General features: G+C 34.5%; 1 protein-coding gene across 1 annotated transcript in view; it reads left to right on the forward strand.

Annotated features, from left to right (window-relative positions):
• The window catches only part of LOC136027902 (secretin receptor-like), a gene marked incomplete in the record, with an annotated part of 69613 nt that extends 51374 nt beyond the window's left edge, over window positions 1-18239 (forward strand). Inside the window, 4 exon segments of the mRNA XM_065705333.1 lie at window positions 298-442; window positions 1509-1660; window positions 6095-6275; window positions 13612-18239. Coding sequence (XP_065561405.1) covers window positions 298-442; window positions 1509-1660; window positions 6095-6275; window positions 13612-13773 — 640 coding nt within the window.
• Window positions 18240-23755: the final 5516 nt, after the last annotated feature.

Consider the following 23755-nt stretch of genomic DNA (forward strand, 5'->3'; position numbering starts at 1 on the left):
TGTGGTGGTGTTTACTTTATTAATTCTTTTTATTGCCTTTTTCTTTTCTTTTTCTGTTCTGTTTTAAGTTAATCAGTAGAAGTAATCACAATTTTAAAAATGTATTTCTCTCTTAGCTTAGGCTTCAAAAATAATCTTATTGGCTTATAAAAACAAGTCGCAGACGTCAATTAACAAAATTAACGCAATTTTGACCTTGGTGCTATTGGAAAGTAATATATGTTTTTCTCTTTGGATGATGAATTGGTGCTTCTGTCACAAGCATCGTTGTATTTTTCTATCTTGTTTTTTTTCTAGAAAATGGGGGAAGTCTACATTAGTGTTAATGCCCTTATTTGGTGTTCACTACACTGTTCTTCTGTGGATGTCTGGAGCAATGGGAACTAATGAAACAGTGGAGGTTGTTTGGCTTTTCTGTGATCAATTTTTTGCATCTTTCCAGGTTAGTACAAACAACTTGGTTATTTCTCTTCCTTTTTACAACACGGAACTTTTTTTCTTTTTTCGATGATAGTGGAGATTTTTTTAACAACTGTATTTAGGTGTATTGTGAATTTGCCTGCTTTAGCGCAGGACAAAAAAGCAAATAATAAGGGATATTGGCTTCCTGGAAGTTTGTGATCCAGATGCGTATGATCAGTGAAGCTTTCTATGGTGTGAGGCCCAAGTTAGATCCCCTAAGAACAAGGATAACAGGTGCATTCTTACCAGGATTGAATTTTTCAGGGAATACCAATCTCATTGTACTATCAGGTAAAATATCAGTGAGCATTGTATACTCATTGTACTAAGTTATTCCCCTTTAAGTTTTGTTAAATCGACGGGTATAAAGTAAATTATTATTACTGGTATAAATAGTTGTTTTCTATATATTTTAAGGAATATTTTTTGGTACATCTTATTTCAAATTTTCAAAGTGGCATAGGAAAAGAATTCAAGGAATTAAATATTATTAATCATTATGTTGAATTATTTTTAAATTATTACTATTATTAAATTATTTAAATTATCATTAAATTAAATATTATTATTAATTCAGTATTATAAATTAAATATTATGTTGTCATCACAGCAGCTTCAATGCTGGATAAGAATGACCCCTAAATTTCTCACGCTTTCCGAGATCTCCCCTTAAGAAAACCAGACTCTGAAATTTCTCTCAACATTAATTTTTGTATGTCTCAGTCACAAATCAATATTTTTTATCATGCATTAGAGTTTCTTTGGCCCATAAAATGACGGCTATAAGTTTTCAGCCATTTGAAAAAAAAATTAGCCCTTCACTGGGCTCCGTTTTCATGGGAGGTAAGATTATTTTTTCAATTGTTCCTTCTGCAGTAGGCCACCATTCGGTGTTAGAGCACTCCGTAACCGAGATCGAACTACTGGACTAACCGCGTTGTTTCGTTTTTTCTCCGACATTTTTCACCGATATAGCATGTCCAATGGGGATTTCTTCCCACGAATTAAAAAAAGTGTTATATTTATTATTTTGATTTTTTTTTTAGGGATTTTTTGTAGCAGTATTATATTGTCTAGTCAATGGTGAAGTTCGCGCAGAGCTTAAAAGAAGGTGGAAAACATTTAAGGAGCGCTTTTCCATCAGCAGACAGAGACAAGACTCCAAAACCTTTTGGTCAAGGTTCACTATCAGTACAAGGTAGGTAACTCTATTTTTTTCCTTTTTTTGGCAATGGTATGAATCCAAAATTAAATGTTTTTAATTTTTGATTTTCCACTCTAAGCATTATCTTTCAAGAAAATGCAAAGTGACACAGTAATGTAAGAAAGCCCGGATTTTCACACAGTTCATGGTAACGAACTGTAGTAAGGAGACACCCGGCTCAATAGTAACCAAAACTCTAAAAAATAGAATTTTGATACCAATAGGTACATCAAAAGAATCGTATTTTAATGCTAATTTTAAATATATAAGTTTTATCAAGTTTAGTCTCACCCATCAAAAGCTACGAGCCTGAGAAAATTTGCCTTATTTTAGAAAATAGGGGGAAACACCCCCTAAAAGTCATAGAATCTTAACGAAAATCACACCATCAAATTCGGCGTATCAGAGAACACTATTGTAGAAGTTTCAAGCTCCTATCTACAAAAATGTGGAATTTTGTATTTTTGCCAGAAGGCAGATCACGGACGCGTGTTTGTCTGTTTTTTTTTTTCCAGGTGTTGATCGTATCGATCCAGTTGTCCTAGAATGTTGTAAGAGGGCTCATTCTAACTGAAATGAAAAGCTCTAGTGCCCTTTTAAGTGACCAAAAAACTGGAGGGCACCTAGGCCCCCTCCCACGCTAATTATTTTACCAAAGTCAACGGATCAAAATTCTGAGATAGCCATTTTTCTCAGCGTAGTCGAAAAATCTTATAACTATTTCTTTGGGGACCACCTACTCCCCCACAGTCCCCGTGGGAGGGTCTACAAGTTACCAACTTTGACCAGTGCTTACATATAGTAATGGTTATTGGGAAGTGTACAGACGTTTTCAGGGGGATTTTTGGTTGGGGGATGGGTTGAGAACAGGGGGGTATGCTGGGGGACATATTTGGTGAAATTTCCATCGAGGAATTTGTCATTGGGAAGAAAATTTCCATGAAGGGAGCGCAGAATAAGGAGCAGCATTAAAACTTAAAACGGACGTAAATTATTACGCATATGAGGGGCTCACCTCCTCCTAATACTTCGCTCTTTACGCTAAAGTATGTTTAGTAATTTCAATTATTTATTCTACGGCTTTTGTGATTCAGGGGTCATTCTTAATGAATTGGGAAAAAATTTAAGCTTTAGTGTAAAGAGCGAGGTACTAACGAGGGGGTGAACCCCCTCATATATGTATTAAAAACATGAGAATAAAAAAGTTCGTTACGTAAGCTAATTTATAAGTTGCGTATATCTTTTACTAATAAAAACGTTGGCAAAAAATTAAAAGTTCTAGTTTCCTTTTTAGGTCAAAAAATCGGAGGGCAACTAGACTTCCTCCCCCACTCCTTTTTTTCTCAAAATCATTCGATCTATGAGAAAACTATGAGAAAGCCATTTAGCCCAAAAAAATGTGCAAATTTGGTTCTAATTATTCCTCTGCGGAGAGACAAAATCAAAACATGCATTGATTCAAAAACGTTCAGAAATTAAACAAGAAAAAAAAAGTTTTTTTAACTGAAAGTAAGGAGCGACATTAAAACTTAAAACGAACAGAAATTACCTCGTATATGAAAGGGGCTGCTCCCTCATCAACGTCCCGTTCTTTACGCTAAAGTTTTTTATTGTTTTAAAAAGTAGAGTTGAGAGAAAGAGCCGGGACGTTGATGAGGAAGCAAAATCAGACTATTAGCCATTAAACAGCTCTTTATATATTAGAGTGCTTCGCTAGCTGCAGAGAGGGAAAACGAAAAAAAAATGCTTCCAATGCAGCGTGGTTGCATCCACTTCCCTTGTTTTCAAGCCAAGGGGCTGTAAATTTCTTTTTAGGGTTTATGGCAAAAGTGGTTCCAAAGGTATATTTTTTGTTTTGATCCGACACCATTTTAGGGTGGCTTCGGGCTTTTTTTTGTTACTATGGGACATGTTCGTCTTTTACTAGGCTTAAGCTAACGCTGCAACCCCGATTAAAGAAACATAAAAAGAGGGATGGTAAGAGATACACAATATTGTACCAAAGTCCTAAATTTTGTTGTACGCCAATCCAGCCAAATAACTTTATTAAAATTTTAATAAAGAATAACGACTTAATTTAGCATTACGAAGATACAAATAAAAGAGTCACGATATAATAAGAAAGTTTGGTTATATGTAAATTTAAACAATTTACTTTAATAAATATACCATAAGAAATTACCATAAGATATACCATAAGAAATACCATAAGAAATTACCATAAGAAATTACCATAAGAAATTACCATAATAAATACCATAATTACCATAATTACCATAAGAAATACCATAAGAAATTACCATAAGAATATACCATAAGATATACCATAAGATATACCATAAGAAATACCATAAGAAATATACCATAAGAAATTACCATAAGAAATGCTCCATTGGGGCAACCTAGAAAAGAGCAAAGTTCTTATTAGTTCTTACTAGTTACAAAGTTTTCATAGCTAAAATTTACAAGTCGATTAAACTAAAAAGTGAGAAAGAATCAATAGTTAGATACATAGATAGATAGAATAATAAGGTAGATAGATAGAAGCAATAGGTAGAAGCAGATTCAATACTGGTAAGTATTAATTCAATTAATCTTCAGTGTAACTTATTGCGCAAATAAGTTTGTGGGAATTCAGGAAAATAGCCTGATAGCCCACAAAATGGTGTTTGATCGAAAGAAAAACCACGCATTGGAATAACTATAAGCCAAATATACGATAAAAAAAAGTATATTTTAAGAACATAGAAGTAAAGGTACACGATACACAATATGGTAGGAAAGTCCTACTTTTGGCTCTTTTGCCGTTTGTGTCAGTTAACTTTAATAAACTAGAAGATATACACATTGAGATATGACTATGCATTTAGAAGAGATTAATAAAGGTTAAAAAGACACAAAAGAGACCTGTCTTCAATATACTTGCCCTGTCTGGCACCCTGGGTTGACCAAAGACCAATGTTCTAAAATTGAAAGCATTCAAAGAAGAGCACTAAAAATTATACTGGGGACGCCTTATATTACATACGATAAAGGTTTGGCTAGACTTGAACTTACTACATTGGAATCAAGATGTCGCATCCTTACCATGAACTTTGGGCACAAGTGCCTTAGTTCTGACTATCATCGACATCTTCTTCCCCCTTCAAATAAAATACCCCAATCCTTCTTAATACAAGACGTAATGCTCGTAGGGCCCCAAATACCCAGCTTGATTTGTGTCCTCAAATGTTGACCATGAGGTGCAAAAACTCTTTTGTTCCCTATTTTGTTTCGCATTTTAATAATTAATTTAACTTTTTGTTTTATGTTTATCCCCTAACATCTATTCTATCATTGTAATTGTTCTAACGTGCTTGTGCTAGCTTGTATGCTATTTTAGCCTATAAATAATATTCAATTCTATTCTAAAAGAGTAACAAAGTCAGGTTTTATGGCTTTATTCATTCGGGTCGATCAGCCTTAATTTCACATTGAGCAAATACGAAAAGAAGTGGAAGAAGACTTAATGGACTAACAAAATCCTAATTTGGATTATCCTAATCTCGCTTATCTTTTGATTCACTAAAAAATATTCAGGAAATGTGTTTTCCATCCTCTCAAATTTTATGCGGACGCTCTAGAAACTAGAAATCTCTTTGATATTCCTGTCTAGCATTTTATTCATTGTTTAATCTTAGGATGTAACCTTACCTCTTTTCGGGATATAAAGATTTGACTGCTAAATAATCAGGGGCTGATCCAGAGGATGGCTTTAGGGGCGCTTACCCCTTGCTCCAGAAGAACAAAATTTGCTCTATTTCTAAGGGTGGAGGGGCAAAGAATACCAAAGGGACCCAAGTTTCATTAGTCCCCCTTTCCATACATTCATTGTGTATCCACCCCTGTCGATATATTAGTTTAAAAAGGGAGCTCAAGACTAAGCACACATACATTCAAATAATATTTCAAATTATTCTTATTAGGCCATTCACTTTCCTTACACATTTATATATTGAAATCTTTTAGCTTATTGTTTGGCTTAATTTTTAGCTTATTTTTTAATTTTTTTTAATTTTTATTTAATTTTTAGCTTAATCTTTTGTCTTTGAGTTTATTAGTTAAACATATCTCAGAAGCTTCATTTCTTTGATAATGCTTGAGTTTTTTTTTATGTTATTATGTTTTTTATGTTATTTTTATTATGTTACTAATTGTCAATTATGTTATCAAACAATTGTAAACTATTTAATAATCAATGTCTGTAATTGACTTAATTGTTTCGACGGCATCTCAGGCTGGGGGGTCCTGAGAGATAACTAGAATCAAAATATTCTTCCATTAGCCCCCCTCCCATTCTGGTTCAAAGACAATTGAAATACCGTCACTACTTTTAAACTATTATAAGATTGTTACCATTGTACTTAACCAAACTCTTTACATCGTTAGAACTACAACTGGTAGAAATTCAATGCAGTCAGTCAACACGATGACTCTTGTTGACAGAAAAGATAGTTCACTAAGTCCCTCGCCGTATCTCAGCCGACAAACAGGCTCCACGATAGCCCCACCCACTTTACCCCTCACTGAAGAATCAACATGCAATAGCAGTAATGGAGATGAAGAAAAGGTATATTATTCCTATGTTTAATTTTATAGCTATGAAGTTGTTTATGTTACTCTTCTTAATTTCATTTTAAGTCCTTACTGATGTGGTCTTATAGTTGTTTGTAAATTTTAAGTGGATTTTCTTCAAGTGAGTTGAGGGAAGTTTAAACCAGGTAAGCTCTTTTCCCACTTGACAAGTCTGTTTTATCCTGTGGTAGCAGAGTGGATGGATCCGCTACCTGACAAAACAGGACCAGGGGTTTGATTCCTGCTGCCACAAGGTTAAGTGACAGACCTGCAACTTGTCTCTATGAATGGTTTGTCTCTAACATTTCTAACTTGTTAGAAATGTTGCTAACCTGCTCTAACTTGTCTCTAACAATGGTTTGGGAGGATCTAGCTCCTTTTAAGCTCTTTTATATAAAAATATCTAGTTCACTTTTTTTAATTTTGTAGAAGAGAAAAAGTTTTTAACCCATCTGCGGGAATGTATTTTCATTCTTTTTTCTTTTCTTTTTTTTTATCATTGCTTGTTTTACTGTTGTATGTGCCCAGATTTGTAGAAAATAACAAATATAAATTGGCCTCAAGAGGTCCCCTGTTGTATAATCTATATATATAAAAATAAGTTTTCTGTGTGTGTGTCGAGTGACGTCATGTTTGTGTGTCGACTGACGTCATGTTTGTCGACTGACGTCATGTTTGTCAACTGATGAAATTACAGACCGGGACACCGGGACACAAATGACGACCGGGACACCGGGACACAGGGAATATAAATGACGACCGGGACACTCAAAGAGAAATTACAGACTGGGACACCGGGACACAAATTACGACCGGGACACAGGGAATATAAATGACGACAGGGACACAACTACAACGGGGACGCCTGGGGCACAGGGGGATATATAAATGACGACCGGGACAAAGGGATTGTTCGAAGAGAAATTACAGACCGGGACAACGGGACACAGGGAATATAAATGGCGACCGGGACACTCAAAGAGAAATTACAAACTGGGACGCCGGGACACAAATGACGACCCCGACACAGGGAATATAAATGACGACCGGGACACAGGGACACAACTACAACGGTGACACCGGGGGTACAGGAGGATATATAAATGACGATGGGGACACAGGGAATGTTCGATTAGTAATCACCATCAACAAAGCTCAAGGGCAATCATTATTGCACAGACAATGGGACAGCGAAGAATGTTGTATATTCGCAAGAAATACGTAGTTAAAAACACACACACACATATATATATATATATATATATATATATATATATATATATATATATATATATATATATATATATATATATATATATATATATATATATATATATATATATATATATATATATATATATATATAAAAATAAGTTGTCTGTCTGTCTGTGTGTCAGGTGACGTCATGTTTCTGTGTCGACTGACGTCATGAAGTTAGTTGTCGTCATTTTTGCTATGACGGTGACGTCATTAATGGTATTTAAGAAATTTGTTCACGGAAAAATGTTTAATTGTAAAATGACCGAAGAACCTACAATGGCAACAGCCGAGGAAGCTGCTCAAAGAGTTTATGCCAAAAAACTTGCTGCTGATAGAGAAAGTAAGAAAAGAAAGCGTTCCAAGGAATCACAAGAACAGCAAGAAAACAGGGTTGCAGCTGATAGAGAAAGTAAGAAAAGAAAGCGTGCCGGGGAATCATAAGAAGAGCAAGAAAACAGGCTTGCGGCTAAAGAACGCAAAACCACGCAGTTAGATGAAAATCCACCTGGACAGCGAGAGTCAAAACATATCAAAACTGAAAATGATAGCGATGATAGTCACCGGGACACAGGGATTGTTCGAATAGAAATTACAGACCGGGACACCGGGACACAAATGACGACCGGGACACCGGGACACAGGGAAAATAAATGACTACCGGGACACTCAAAGAGAAATTACAAACTGGGACACAGGGACACAAATGACGACCGGGACAAATAGATTGTAAACCTGACAATCTATTTATATGCACATACAATAGGACAGCGAAGAATGTTGTATATTCGAATGTTTTACGTAGTTAAAAACATATATTTATATCTATCTCTATTCACAGGTGGGACACAGGGACACAACTACAATGGCGCGTAACTAATATGGCACGTAACGACTTACGCGCGCAGGGGGGGGGCTTGGGGGGGGGCGCGAAGCGCCCCACCAACTAGGTGTTGGGGTGGCGCGAAGCGCCACCCCAACAGCTAGTATATATATATATATATATATATATATATATATATATATATATATATATATATATATATATATATATATATATATATATATATATATATATATATATATATATATATATATATATATATATATATATATATGTATATATATATATATATTCACATATCTATTCATATATATATTATGAGGGGGTTCGCCTCCTCGTCAGTACCTCGCTCTTTACACTAAAGCTGAAATTTTGTCCCAATTCATTAAGAATGACCCCTGAATCACAAAAGCCGCAGAATAAATAGTTGAAATTTCTGAAAATACTTTAGCGTAAAGAGCGAGGTATTAGGAGGAGGTGAGCCCCTCATATGGGTAATAATTTCTGTTCATTTTAAGTTTTAATGCTGCTGCTTACTTCCAGCTGAAAAAAACTTTTTCATGTTTATTTTTTCATCGTTTTTTTTTAAGTAATACTAGTAAATCCTGCGCTCCCTTCATGGAAATTTTCTTCCCCCATGACAAATTCCTCGATGGAAAGTTCCCCCGGCATATCCCCCTCTTCTCAACCCCTGCCTCCAACCAAAAAATCCTCCTGAAAACGCCTGTACACTTCCCAATAACCATTACTATATGTAAGCACTGGTCAAAATTTTGGACTTGTAACCCCTCCCACGGGGACTGTTGGGGAGTAAGTCGTCCCCCAAGACATAGTTACAAGGTTTTTCAACTACGCTGAATAAAATGGATATCTCAGAAGTTTGATCCGTTGACTTTGGGAAAATAATTAGCGTGTGAGGGGGCCTAGTAGCCCTCCAATTTTTTTGGTCACTTAAAAAGGGCACTAGAACTTTTCATTTTCGTTAGAATGAGCCCTCTTCCAACATTCTAGGACAATATTCTAGGTCGATAAGATCACCCCTGGAAAAAAAAACAAATAAACACGCATCCGTGATCTGCCTTCTAGCAAAAAAATTAAATTCCACATTTTTGTAGATAGGAGCTTGAAACTTCTACAGTTGGGTTCCCTGATACGCTGAATATAACGGTGTGATTTTCGTTAAGATTCTATGACTCTTAGGGGTGTTTCCCCCTATTTTCTAAAATAACGCAAATTTTCTCAGGCTCGTAACTTTTGATGGGTAAGACTAAACTTGATGAAACTTGTATATTTAAAATCAGCAATAAAATGCGATTCTTTTGATGTAGCTATTGGTACCATAAATCCATTTTTAGAGTTTTGGTTACTATTGAGCCGGGTCGCTCCTTACTACAGTTCGATACCACGAACTGTTTGACTCAAGCCGCAAAGGAAGTCTCCCTAGTCAAAGCTGATATACCGCGAACAATTTATTGAATAAACTGAAATGGGACTATTTTCAGTAGGCTATTTTCATTTTATATTAATTGTAAATGAGAAGGCAGAGTGGTCTGAGAAATTATTTAATATTTAGTACCAGTGCACTGAAGTCATATCGATCGTATGCTCATGATGATCATGCAGTCAAAATGATAGTTTTTCCTTAGTAGCCTTGAAATCACTAAATACTAAGTATAGATACGCAAGCAAGTTTTTTTCTGGGTAGAGGGGAGGGAGAAATAATGAAAAAAAGACTATAATTTGAATAAGAAGTTCTTGAAGTACTAAAGCATTTAGGATTATGAGTATGGTGGCCCTGAGTCCACCTCCTTGTGGTATAGTTTAATAATATCCTCTTTTTGTGAGATAGAATCCTCGACTGTAATCATAATTGGACGTTTAACTGATTTTTAAGGGTGTACGATTTTCATAGATTATTTTGACCTGAAAATTCCGTTTTTAGCAAGACCTGTACTAAGGATTTTGATTCAGGCGAGGGTCAACTTACATTGAGCGGTGTCTATTTACTGAAAAGTTATGTTAGTTACTACAAAAAGTTGGTAATTATGGATTTTAGGGGATGAGTTTAGCTAAAATAGACCCCTCCCCCCCCCTTCACCAGGAGTACAACATTATCGTCGACCATAAAAGCTATCAAAATTGACTAATCTATGGTTCCCGAGGTGTATCTTTAGCATTTAATATTTAATTAGCAGAAATGTCTTAGCTCAGCATCTCATTCATAACAACTAGTATACTATTATAGATCAACGATATAATGTACAACAAAATAGTATAAATTATAAAATTCTGTCCGTCTGGTGGATGTCAGGAAGTCTAAACTTTGTAGCTTTTGTTAATTCCATGAAATTCTTTTGGTCCTTATAATATTAGGTATATTCTTTGATGCAAGATCCATGGGATCATAATTTTTTTTCAAACATATACTGGATTCACATTACTAGTGAAAACTAATCATACTTTATGGATTATCCTTAGCTGACTTATACAGACTGTTTTGTACTTTGCTGCTTAACAGCTTCACTCTTTGCCCCTTCCATGAAGTTCCAGTATCCTTTAAACTCTTCCTTGAGGCCATTTCTCTACCCTTTTGGAAACAACCTGCTTTTGGTTTGGCCCTAAATGGATTGCCAGCTTGTACCTCTTATGTTGCTTAGCTACAGTTCGTTACCACGAACTGTTCGAAGAAGCGCAAGCTTGCTATTTATCAAACAGTTCGTGGTAACGAACTGTAGTAAGGAGCGACCCGGCTCAATAGTAACCAAAACTCTAAAAAATGGAATTTTGATACCAATACATACATCAAAAGAATCGCATTTTAATGCTGATTTTAAATATATAAGTTTCATCAAGTTTAGTCTTACCCATCAAAAGTTACGAGCCTTAGAAAATTTGCGTTATTTTAGAAAATAGGGGGAAACGCCCCCTAGAAGTCATAGAATCTTAACGAAAATCACACCATCAGATTCGGCGTATCAGAGAACCCTACTGTAGAAGTTTCAAGCTCCTATCTACAAAAATGTGGAATTTTGTATTTTTTGCCAGAAGGCAGATCACGGATGCGTGTTTATTTGTTTTTTTGTTTTTTTGTTTTTTTTTTTTCTTTTTCCCAGGGGTGATCGTATCGACCCAGTTGTCCTAGAATGTTGCAAGAGGGCTCATTCTAACAGAAATGAAAAGTTCTAGTGCCCTTTTTAAGTGACCAAAAAAATTGGAGGGCACCTAGGCCCCCTCCCACGCTAATTATTTTACCAAAGTCAACGGATCAAAATTCTGAGATAGCCATTTTATTCAGCGTAGTCGAAAAACCTTATACCTATGTCTTTAGGGACGACTTACTCCCCCACAGTCCCCATGGGAGGGGCAACAAGTTACAAACTTTGACCAATGCTTACATATAGTAATGGTTATTGGGAAGTGTACAGGCGTTTTCAGGAGGATTTTTTGGTTGGGGGAGGGGTTGAGAAGAAGGGGATATGCTGGGGGAACTTTCCATCGATAATTTGTCATGGGGGATGAAAATCTCCATGAAGGGAGCGCAGGATTTACTAGCATTATTTAAAAACACAATGAAAAAATAAATATGAAAAAGTACTTTCACCTGGAAGTAAGGAACAGCATTAAAACTTAAAACAAACAGAAATTATTACCCATTTGAGGGGCTCACCTCCTCCTAATACCTCGCTCTTTACTTTAAAGTATTTTTAGTAATTTCAACTACTTATTCTACGGCTTTTGTGATTCTGGGGTCATTCTTAATGAATTGGGACAAAATTTAAGCTTTTATTGTAAAGAGTGAGGATCTGACAAGGGGACGAACCCCCTCATATATGTAATAAAAATATGAGAATACAAAAGTTCTTTACGTAAGCTAATTTATAAGTTACGTAAATCTCTTACTAATAAAAATATTCGTAAAAAATTAAAAGTTCTAGTTGCCTTTTTAATTAACCAAAAAATCGGAGGGCAACTAGGCTTCCTCCCCCGCTCTTTTTTTCTCAAAATCATTCGATCAAAATTATGAGAAAGCCATTTAGCCAAAAAAAAAAAAAATGCAAATTTCGTTTTAATTATTCCTCTGCGGAGAGCCAAAATCAAAACATGCATTGATTCAAAAACGTTCAGAAATTAAATAAAAAAAAACAAGTTTTTTTAACTGAAAGTAAGGAGCGACATTAAAACTTAAAACGAACAGAAATTACTTCGTATATGAAAGAGGCTGCTTCCTCATCAACGCCCCGCTCTTTACGCTAAAGTTTTTTACTGTTTTAAAAAGAAGAATTGATAGACAGAGTCAAACTTTAGCGTAAAGAGCGGGGCGTTGATGAGGAAGCAGCCTCTTTCATATACGAAGTAATTTCTGTTCGTTTTAAGTTTTAATGTCGCTCCTTACTTTCAGTTAAAAAAACTTGTTTTTTTTTATTTAATCTAAGGTCAAATCAAAAGCAATCCCCGAATGGATAGGAAAGAGAACTCAAGGAAGAATTTAAAGAATATTATAACTTTATGGAAGGTTTGAAGTGTGAGTCTGGAAATAGACTGGTGTGAAGAAGGTGTGTGCGCAGCTATATGGGCCTCTGGCCATAATCTGTTATCTGAAACCACTGGAAAGTTTTCTTAGTAGGCATTACACAGCATATAATTGACTAGTGTAAATGCATACTAATTTTGCCTGCTGGAGAACTAATAATCAATGAGTTTTGTGTCCCAATAACTGCCATTGTAATCTTAAACAATGTTGGATTTATTGAAGAAAAGGAAGCTTTAAAACTAATAAGATTTTTTATAATAAATAACTCAACCTCCTCTCAGCGACACTATCTTTAAAAACAAAACTACTTTTAAACTATATAGAATTCTGTGTACCAGCAAAATGTTATATTCTACATTAATAATCAGCCAAAAGAGTGGTTTTGTGTAATTGTACTTTAAATTAATAAACATAAGGCTTATTTTTAAGCATCACCTGTGGCATGTATGCCACAGAGGGGTCAATTTATTTAAAAGAAAAAATTTCAAAACTTTATACACCCACAAAGGCTCTTTGGCCTGTGAGAGTGAGAGACTAAACATAAAATTAAATAATAACAATACAATTTAACGGAAGAACAAGAAGAAGAAAAACAAAGAAAGAAGCTAAAAAAAAACAAGAGAAAGACGAAAATGAAAAAAAAAAAGACCTGAAACTACTAAATATAGTTACCTTAATAAACATAAGGCTTATTTTTAGGCGTCACCTGTGGCATGTATGCTTGAACCAATGACCTGCATTGTAAGCTTTCAAGCATCTGAGTATGTTCCTGCGTTTAAAGTAAATCATTCGAAGTTTGTCAAGACTCAGCACAAGTACAAAGAACCCTCCACTGAAGAAGAAGCAGATAAACTAATATGATGGATATGCTACTTCTTCTGTTAACAAGGATCTCAAGTTTTTGGTGTTTTAGACTTTACCAGAAGTCGTAGGAACATGAATGTCCCCTTGAATTTTTAGCTATAAGAGTTGATCTGGATGGTTCCTAGGTGATTCACGATTACTGAATTACTTCAGTAAACGACAACATTTTCTTGCTTATTTTGTGATAAAATTATACAGTTAGAGGTATCGATAGATGGCCCTAAAAGGTCAAGGGTCAGGGATTTACGCAGGGATGGCAAGCCTCGTGGACGTCCTCTCCCCCCAAATCATAACTTTTCTTGAATCTCTAGTTACTTATTGCTTAAATTGGCAAATAAAATTGTGTTTTTATTACTGGTCCTCCCCCTTCCTAAGAAAAATACGTTATCCCTCCCGCTTGAGATGCTTACGTGCCTCTTGAGGACTGCTATTTATTTGTTCCTTGATTCATTTGTTGAAGATAGTTCCAATTAGTTGTAAACATTAGTAATTGTCTAGTCAGTAAGGATTCTATTCGTTTAGACAGGAAATTAAAAAAGGCGAGTGAATTTCCTAAGCGCTAGTAAACAAGAATTAAAGACGAAGAAGAAGAAATAAAAGAAAGAAATAAGAAGAAGCGAAAGAAGTGCAATGAATTTTTCACACATTACAGAAGAATAATAAAAAGTGAAAGTTAAATGCAAAGATGATAAAGAAGAAGAAAACGAACTGCGAAGAAATTAAAGAAGAATAATTTCACGCAACACAGAAGAATAAATAAAAATTGACCCGAGAGCGGGTTTAATTGTTGACGGCCAAAAGGCATTGTAACGTTAGATTCCAGTTTAGTGAAACCGGGTTAGTGAAGCCAGTCGAGTGAACCTGATAAAGAAGGAGAAAATGAAGAAAAGAAATAGTTTTGCAGGAACAAGTATCTTAAACTGTATTTATAAGAGATATGTCCTTTTTTAAATGTAACTATATGTATACTAATAGCTGCGAAATTTGACCCTCGTAAGCAAATAAGTTTGCTTAATAAAAAAAAAAATTAATTAAAACTTAGTATTATCAATAATTACATTGCTTATTTATTAAAATTGTAATAAATTTCCAAATAATACAAACAAGATTTATTCAAGCCATACAAAATCCACAGTCACGGCATACATTCTATGACATTAAATATGTTAACCCCAATTGTATTCTATAGAGATAGGATGCCACACTAAATAGGACTACCATATTGGAGAATTTATTACCATAATATATTATAGGTCAGTGTATGACTGACGAGGTTCTCATAACTATATGACTATAATTTCTTATCAATGACTGTGGAGCTTGGGCAATATAAGGTCAGTGTTTCTTAAGAAACTTACCAGTTTCTTATGACTATAAGACTTGCTATATGACTGTAATCTCTTATCAATGACCGCGGGACGTGCGTAATATAAGGTCAGTGTTTGACTGACCAGTTTCTTATGAATGACTATATGACTATAATCACTTATCAATAACCGCGGGACTTGCGTAATGTAAGGTCAGTGTTTGACTGACTGGCTTCTTATGATTGACTATATGACTATAATTTTTTATAGTGATCGTGGAGCGTGTGTAATATAAGGTCAGTGTTTGACTGACCAGTTCCTTATGTTTATATGACCGACTATATGACTATAATCTCTTATCAATTACCGCGGTGCGTGCGTAATATAAGGTCAGTGTTTGATTCACCAATTTTTTGTTGCCAGTCAAGTTAGAACTTTGTTTCTTTGTATGACATCATTCCCAGTCAAAAAATATGTGTGTTAAATTATCTTTTATATGAAGGTACAGTACTTGTCAAAATTGGTATTTTATTTTTAATATCAGGTTTTATTGCTTGCAAAGAGGACTAGAAATAGTAGTTTCCTTTCAAATGAGCCCTTGAAAATTTCTACATGAGGTTTCACCACCCCACTAACGGTGACTAAAAAAAGAGGGGGAAAAAGGAGAAAAATTCCTATATCCCTTGTGAAAAGTGACTTCGCCTCTTGCTCAAGATTGTGGATTGTAATTGTCTTATAGGGTTTTCGGTGAAAAATTTGGTGTTAATCTAAATGATGCAGTTTTCATTTCGACTCGATCTTTTTGGGGGGTTTCAGGGTATTTTCGAAAGTCCCACAAATTTGCCTTTGCACCCAACTTTTATCTTTAAAATTAATCAAAATAATAGTTACTATTCTTAAAGGAGCTTCAAGGAATTAATTTCCCCACTGGACAGTGTAAGTCAAAACGCGTTTTTTAAATTTTTCGGTTACCATGGTCTAAACATCGTTTCTTACCAAGTTGTCCATAAGGGGGCACCGTGACTATATTTCAAAGGAAAACATATTTTTAACTTATCATGCTGTGATTATCAAATGGCTGCGTGGATAAAGCACAATCCAATCTTTTTTAAATTGAATGCAGGGATCAAAAATTACTGTCATATAATTATAAAGTGGAGCAACAATAAGGAACGGTTAAATTTATTTGTTTATTTACCCGTTTTTATCATTTTATTCAAATTTATAATATTTAATTCTCTAGCTAAGAGACAAACATATTCCTCAATGCCCTTTTTAACATTTTTTCGAATGCAATAATCACTACCGTCACAAATGTGTGACCCCTGATCTAATATGGCTAGAAACAGGCATAAGATGTCAGAAACATTTGGCTAATTTATTCGTGGGGGAAGGGGCTTTAAATGGGCTTTATTTGGCATTATGAACCAACTGCTTGGGAGAAATCAGCTAAGAAATAACGCACATTTATAGAATTAGCAAACTTTTGTATATTGCCTAGGGATATTTCGAGCCCCATTAAGGAATGCTGGAAAGAATTTCTGAGTTTCGGGATTAGTAACTGTAGAAACAACATTATAAGGTACAAAGAGCCGTAAATTCATCTTTTTCCTCGTGAATTGGTCGAGAAAAGGACAAATTTGCAAAAAAAACTGTTTCTGCCAACTAGCGTCAATCTTCAGTACCAAATTTGAGAAATAGGAAACTAAGCATAATAGTTCAGATAAATAAAAAGTAAAAGTGAAAGGGGCTGGGTCGAATAGTGTTTAACTAGCTTTAGTGTTTAATAGTGTTTAAATAGTGTTTAATTTTAATGCCAGCAGACAAGGCTTAGCTCGATGAAAAGGAAGATATTTCTAAATTCTTTTCTAAAAACAATTTTAATTTCATTTTTTTGGTGCCCTCCTCCACCATTACTACCAAAATATACAAAAGAAACAGTGCGGCATCCCCTCAGAGACTAAGCCTGTGGAAAGCAGTTAACCATCGTCCCCCCCCCGCCCCAGGTACGTAAATTTCTTGAAAAAATCGAAATGTTTGCATGTCTGTCCTTAAAGATTTACGAAATATTAAATAGAGTAGATGAAAATAATAAAAACAAAGTTTTTACCTCTGTTGATGTTAACCTTAATTTACCAAAAACTTCGCCATTACTTTAGTCACAATTTTTTTAGTAAAATGAAACCACGTGCAATCGTGACACATTCCATAGCTATCCAAGTAAGACTTGCATTGTTATGACTGCCACACGTTTTCTTTTTTAGTTTTAAAAACTGTAAAATTTTCTGGGTCGCGGATAAAAAATTTAACTTTTTGTGCATTTTGAAGCTTTCGTATTTTTAAAATGTGAAACCAATGTTTCTCAACAAACCTTTACATAATTACTTGTAGGTAGGGTCACCAAATTGATGATAAATAATTCTAACTATTTTTATTACAGCTCTAACGACCAACGAAACACAAAAGTGTGTATTATTTTCTTTTATTCTGTATTATTTCTAAAAGCACCAATTGGTGGCAGAAATTGTCACAATCCCCTACCCTCTCCTATATTCCCCCGCTGCTTAGTTTTGAAAAAAATTGGAATTTTCTTTGAAAAAAAATTGTCATTTGGAAGTTGTTTCTTGGAATTTTCTTTAAGATAAAGATTTTACTCAGTATAAATATGTTAACAAAACAAATCCATAATTTCGTAATCTGACGCCCCTGGTTGTTTTTTCATACTTAGTTTGTTATATTACGTGTTATATTGTTTTTTTGTTTTTCTTTGGTTTTTTAGCTTTTCTCTTTGTATTTTTCCTGTATGTTGATTGTAATTACTTTCTAAAAAATGGTGATACAAAACTGTATATAACTCGTGTCTTAAATTTTTTGTGGAAGCTTTCTTTTATTTTGATTAAGTGCCAATTAGATTTTCGCTGTCTTTTTCAGTTTTATATATTTTTTCTTTATCATTATATCAAAGAGAAAAAGATAGACTACTGTCTTATATTTCCGTGTTAAAAAGTTTATTTTTATTTCAATAAGCTGTATATATTTTTGTATAAGCTGTTATTTTTATTTGTACTCTGTATATGTATAAGCTGCGAAAACAAATGAACAACTATTATATAAGAGAGTAAAACAGAAAGCTACTGAAACTTTATTTGTCTATTTTTTTAGGATCTGACAGGGTTGTGAACTCGATTTGGGGGGAGCGTTACAAGAAAATTTTTAGATATACATCAAAACTTGGTAATTACCATTTTTGGTAATTAGTAAAACTTTTGGTAATTGATAAAACATTTTTGTTACATTTTTAAGAGCCGGATAGAAAATTGTGGAGGATGGGTTCAAAACTAATACCTCCCCCCTGGACACCGCCTTCAGCCCGGGGTGCCATTGGTGGTACAGGCAGAGCTAAGGTAATTGTATGCATGTCAGCAATGTTTGCCCACTGCATTCCCCAGTCTAAACCCATATCTCAGGATCTTATAACTGTGAGCCCTAGACAACTAATCAAGCTTATTTTTAACTAATGTTATAAAATTTTATAACTAGTGTTATAAAATTCTATATAGTGTTACAATACTATATAATCACGATGTACGATTTATCTGGTGAACTCGGTCCAAAAAGAAATACTAGCCGGTTAACCTTTCTTCATTCACCATTTCAAAACTAAAATGAAAAATAAAGTACCATTCTATCGTACTATCTTTGTATATTGTATTTAGAATCTTGCTTTTGTTATATTTTGATTTTAAGCAAAAACAAGAAAATGGCCCCCTTCCCTGATTCTTGCGGGAGTTTCTGCCACTGAAATTAAAGCCCTTGACCAGCATCAGCTCAAAGTTATGAACTCTTTTCTAAATTCACTAAGTCCTGAGATTAAAAAAAAATGTTTATTGCTCAACGTCCCGGAAATGTCAATTTTATATATCAAAATTCATGTCAAACATTCATAAAAACGAAAATAGCTCGCGGCTCGGCTCTCTGTCAAAACAGATAAATGGCATTTTTCGATACTTACGTGTTATCCCGATCTCACTCAGGAAAGTAAGATTAGGTTAATCATAATACAATATACCGAAATCTGATGAAATATAATATTTTAGTAGCAAAATCATGGAAACTACAACAGAAAAAATATGGAAAGCAGACCGCCAAGATCGCATTATATTAAATATCTAACCTAAATTACTCTCTGAAATAAGTACTTAGTTAAAGTATACCTATATAGTAGTTTGCCTCACAGGCTAAGCTAATTATCTCCAAATGCAGACAGAGAAACCAGTTTTACTCAGATCAAGCACTTGAGTGGGTTTTGGGATAACTTGTAAGTACCTCTTCAAACAAAAAGCTAATAAACTACCAATCGATAAACCCTCATAAAGTGGAAATGACAAAACAAGTAATAGAAAAGCCATCACAATCTTAAAAAATACATCCCCCTCCTTATAATTTTGCGAATTGACACCCCTGAAGGATAAAGAACTAAAACTTATCCCTTGCTCTTTTGCAATCCTAGCGGCTTCAGGCTCTTGTAGAGTTTCCTGCTAGTTAAATGTAAAAAGAATCTTTTTCGGAAAGTATTCATCATCGAAAATAAAGATTTCTTGTCAATGATATAACAAATAACTTGTATCAAATCGTTTATGATAACGAGGTGTAATTAAGGAACGACTTGGCCTATGGCTTTTTATTCTGATTGCAAATATTAAAAAAAATTTTTGAGTTTAATGTTATTCATCAAAACCTCGAGCCTGATAAAATTTACCTGATTTTTGAAAAAGGCGAAAAACATCCCCCAAAAATCAAGCAATCTTAATGTACACAAAATCAGATTCAGCACATCAAAGAACCCTTCTTTAGAGGTTTCAAGCTGCTATCTACAAACATCAAGAACTATGTATTTGTGCCAAAAAATTTATCACATATACGTGTTTGTTTGTTTTTTGTGTGTTTTTTTTTTTCAGGGATGGTCGTATCGAGCCATTGGTCCCAGAATATCGGAAGATGGTTTATTCAATTAAAAGTTATAGCGTAATTTTTAAGTAATAAAAGGAACTGGAGGGCAAATAGCTCCCCTTCTTCAACCGTTTTCCCCAAAAGATATCAGATAAAAAATTTTAAATAGCCGTTTGATTTAGTACTGCTGGAAAATCCAATGGAAAATTGGCCCCTGGGGATGACCTGACCCACTTCAGTCTCTGAAAACATGGCCGTAAATCAGGTCATTTGTCCATTTTATGCATATAATATTTGTTGTTGGGAAATATTAAGAAATTTCTTGGTGGAAATATTTTCTACGGGGACGGGGGAGGGTATTTTTCAAAATACCAACTGGAATTAAATGGAATAGTTTTGGGAATTAAGTCTTGGCAATAGAACTAAGCTAGATAGTCATAGAGCTAAGATAGTCATAGAACTCTGCGATGAGAAAATTTTCCGAGAGGTGGGATTCCCTGGGGAAATTTCACATGGAGGAGGGGGATTTCCTGGCATGACTTGTTAAACAGTCAGAAATTAAATTAAAACAAGCTAGTTTCTTTAACTGAAAGTAGGGCGCGACATTTAAACTTAAATCCAAGAAAAATTGGTTTGTATTTGAAAGGAGGAGCGTTCCTCGTCCCTTACTCTTTACGGTAAAGTTTGACTTTTTGTACCCCTTCTTTGAGAAAGACTGTTGAAAGACAAGGACCTTTGGATTGGAATAAGAAGTAATTGTAAAGGATTTTAAGACATCCCATGATTTTTTTCGTTTCCCCTCCTATTTTTTGAAAACAATACCTCTTTACTGGGGTATTTCCTAGGAAACACTTTTCATTATCGGTACTTTCATTGAAAATATTGAAAAACAACAAATTTTCCGCCATTTAATGTTTGAAAAACAGATTTTTGGTACTTCTTAATAGTTTTGTAATCAGAAACCATTACGTATCCCCTATTTCAGTCTTTTATGTTAGAAAAACATGTTAGGAAACAACGACAAAACAACAAAAAACAACAACAAAACAACAGAAAACAACAAAAACGTCACGCTTTGCTGCGTCCTCAAAAGAAAGAAAATTCAAGGAAAACACTCCAGTGTTATTTTGACCAAGTAAACTTCATTCTACGTGAAAAATTTCCCTTGCAAAAACACCCTCTTAAAAATTCTTCCACATGGAAAATTCCCCCATGTGTTCATAAGGATCATATTATTAAATTTGGAAGTCTTTGAAAAATTCACCTTAAAAAATTCTTACCCCAAAAAATTCAACCCATGTGGAAACTACCTCCCCCAATAGAAAATTCCCGACCCGTGGAAAGTTTCACACCGGCGAAAATTCCCATTCCCTACAATTCCGTTTGATAGGGGAACTGAGTCCCTATATAAAAAAAAAAACACGATAGTGTACTAAATTAATTAACAATAGTAACACTGTTTTCAACGTTATGACTTCCAAAATATAGTTAGCCTCAGATAAAATAAAATGTTCCTTTTTCTTACATCTATATAAATTGCATATTTAGTATAGCTTGATTAAATTTGCTTGGGATAGGACAAACATATACAAATTAAATTCCTTTTAATGCAAAAAACCTCTTCCGCGGAGCCCCTCGTATAATTTCCTCGTAGAAAATTTACCCTACGATTCCCCCTTTAAGGTTTTGCAAGTTAAAGATCGTTTCAAAACTTGAAGGTGTTTTCATCTTTGAAAGTCTTTGATAATCAAATACAGTCGTGAATTTCAAATACAAGGGATTTATAAAAAAAAAATCATTAATTTCAAAAATATAGTAAATGATAGAACTCATAATTAATAAACCGTGAATTAAACATGCAGAAAATTTGATGAATATTGTGTGTAGGTCTTCGAAACGACAAGATTAACACAGCTTGTAGGGAAGCCCAGGAATGGGTGACACCCAAGGACGGGAAAAGCCATGGATTAAGTGACACTTAGAGGAAGCTGAAGCGGAAAATAAATTGGAGGCTAAGATTATGAGTTTTCCAAACGCTTAAGTATATCTCGTTTTTGTCTTGTCGTCGGAATGATTGCCTGAACAAATTACTCTGGTCGCTAGTTGCATTTTTACGAAAAAGGGGCAATTTAAAGGTTTTCACCCATATTATAGACTTAAAACATTTTTGACTCAGAGATTTCTTTTTGCTTTAATTACTCTTGGTTCAGAGTATTAACTCCACAATTTTGTAAGCTGATCAGAAAAAAAATACCAGATGATCCTGTAGGTGTCTTATCAAAATATCTTTCGCTCTGGGACAAGAATCTTATTAAAAGTGAGGCCAGTGTCTAAGAAATACATAACGATACAAAAAGAATGACAGTCAAATTTGTTTATTGATAGAATATAAACATATAAAATATGCTATGAATACAAAACAATTCTGGGAGCCACTTCAGTTAATAAATTTAGTGAACTTTTACTAAATTAATCTGAGATTTGAGCGATATCTCGACTGCTGTCACAATAGTAGAAAAAAATAGAATCCGAAAAAAAACATGCATTAACATTAACATTCTCAATAGGTAACACACCCAAGATGTGTGTGAGAAGATGCACTCTTTGAATGTCGCTTAAATATATAAGAGGGTCTTCAGCCCTTCCCTAATTTGCTTTATTTTCTGTATCATTAATCACAGGGGCGTAATTTCGTCAAAATTTTGTGGGGATGGGGCAAATTAAGAAACGAATTTTCCGAAATCAAGTGAAAATTACAGTGAAAATTGAAAAATGAGCCATATAGCACAATAAACGTGAAGATGTACTAGAGGAAAGTGACCCGTTTTTGTGGATGCTTGAATTTTGCAGACTTATCTTAGTTTTGACAAGATTTTTTTAGAAACTTAATTCCAGCTGGGAGGGGGGATGGAACTGGGATCTGGGAGGGGCAGTTGCCCCCTAGCCCATGGCATATTATGCCTTTGATTAATTAGTAACAATACAATAACTGTTAAACACCAAAATAGACCAATGGGAATGTACATATGTCGGTTGAACTTGAGGATCCAAAGAGCCATGAAAAGCTCAACGGGGATCCAAGCGTGAGAGCCTCGGTCTGCTCATTGCTGAGTTATAAAACCATTAAAAATATGTTATGTCCAGAAGCTTCTTTTGAAGCAGCATGACTTAAAACAGCTTTACTCTGGTAGCTCTTCTGATCTGGTCTGTTCTTAAGAATTGATTTTACTTTTAGTGAGTAAATGAGACCTAAATGAGCAGAAATGTAAATGAAAGTCAAGTCAAACACAAAACGTTCCGAAAATAAAATTTGGACAAGTAAATATAATTAGTTGCGTATACATTCATGGTTTTTATGGGTGTGTTCTTTCACTTGTCCGATTACTTTTCCACTTATCTGAATCTAACATCCAAAAGATAACAATAAATGCTTATCCGACCATATGTCACCTGGAACGCTATGGATAATTACGAGAATAACAACATTTGTCATATGTAAACATAGCGTATTGTTTGAAATTGTGAAGTTCAGACAAGGATGAAGCTGGGACTTTGGACCTGTTTCTAATTGTACAGGCCAATACACCTTCAGCAATTATTTCACAACTGGGTAAAGTAATACAATTTGAATGAGTTCATTTATTTATTTATTTATTATTACCAATAGCGGTAAGCATCAACGCTTGTTGTAAAAACACAAAATCATAATATTAATCTAAAGT

Source organism: Artemia franciscana, chromosome 6 (genome assembly GCF_032884065.1).
Source record: "Artemia franciscana chromosome 6, ASM3288406v1, whole genome shotgun sequence".
Lineage (NCBI taxonomy): Eukaryota > Metazoa > Arthropoda > Branchiopoda > Anostraca > Artemiidae > Artemia > Artemia franciscana.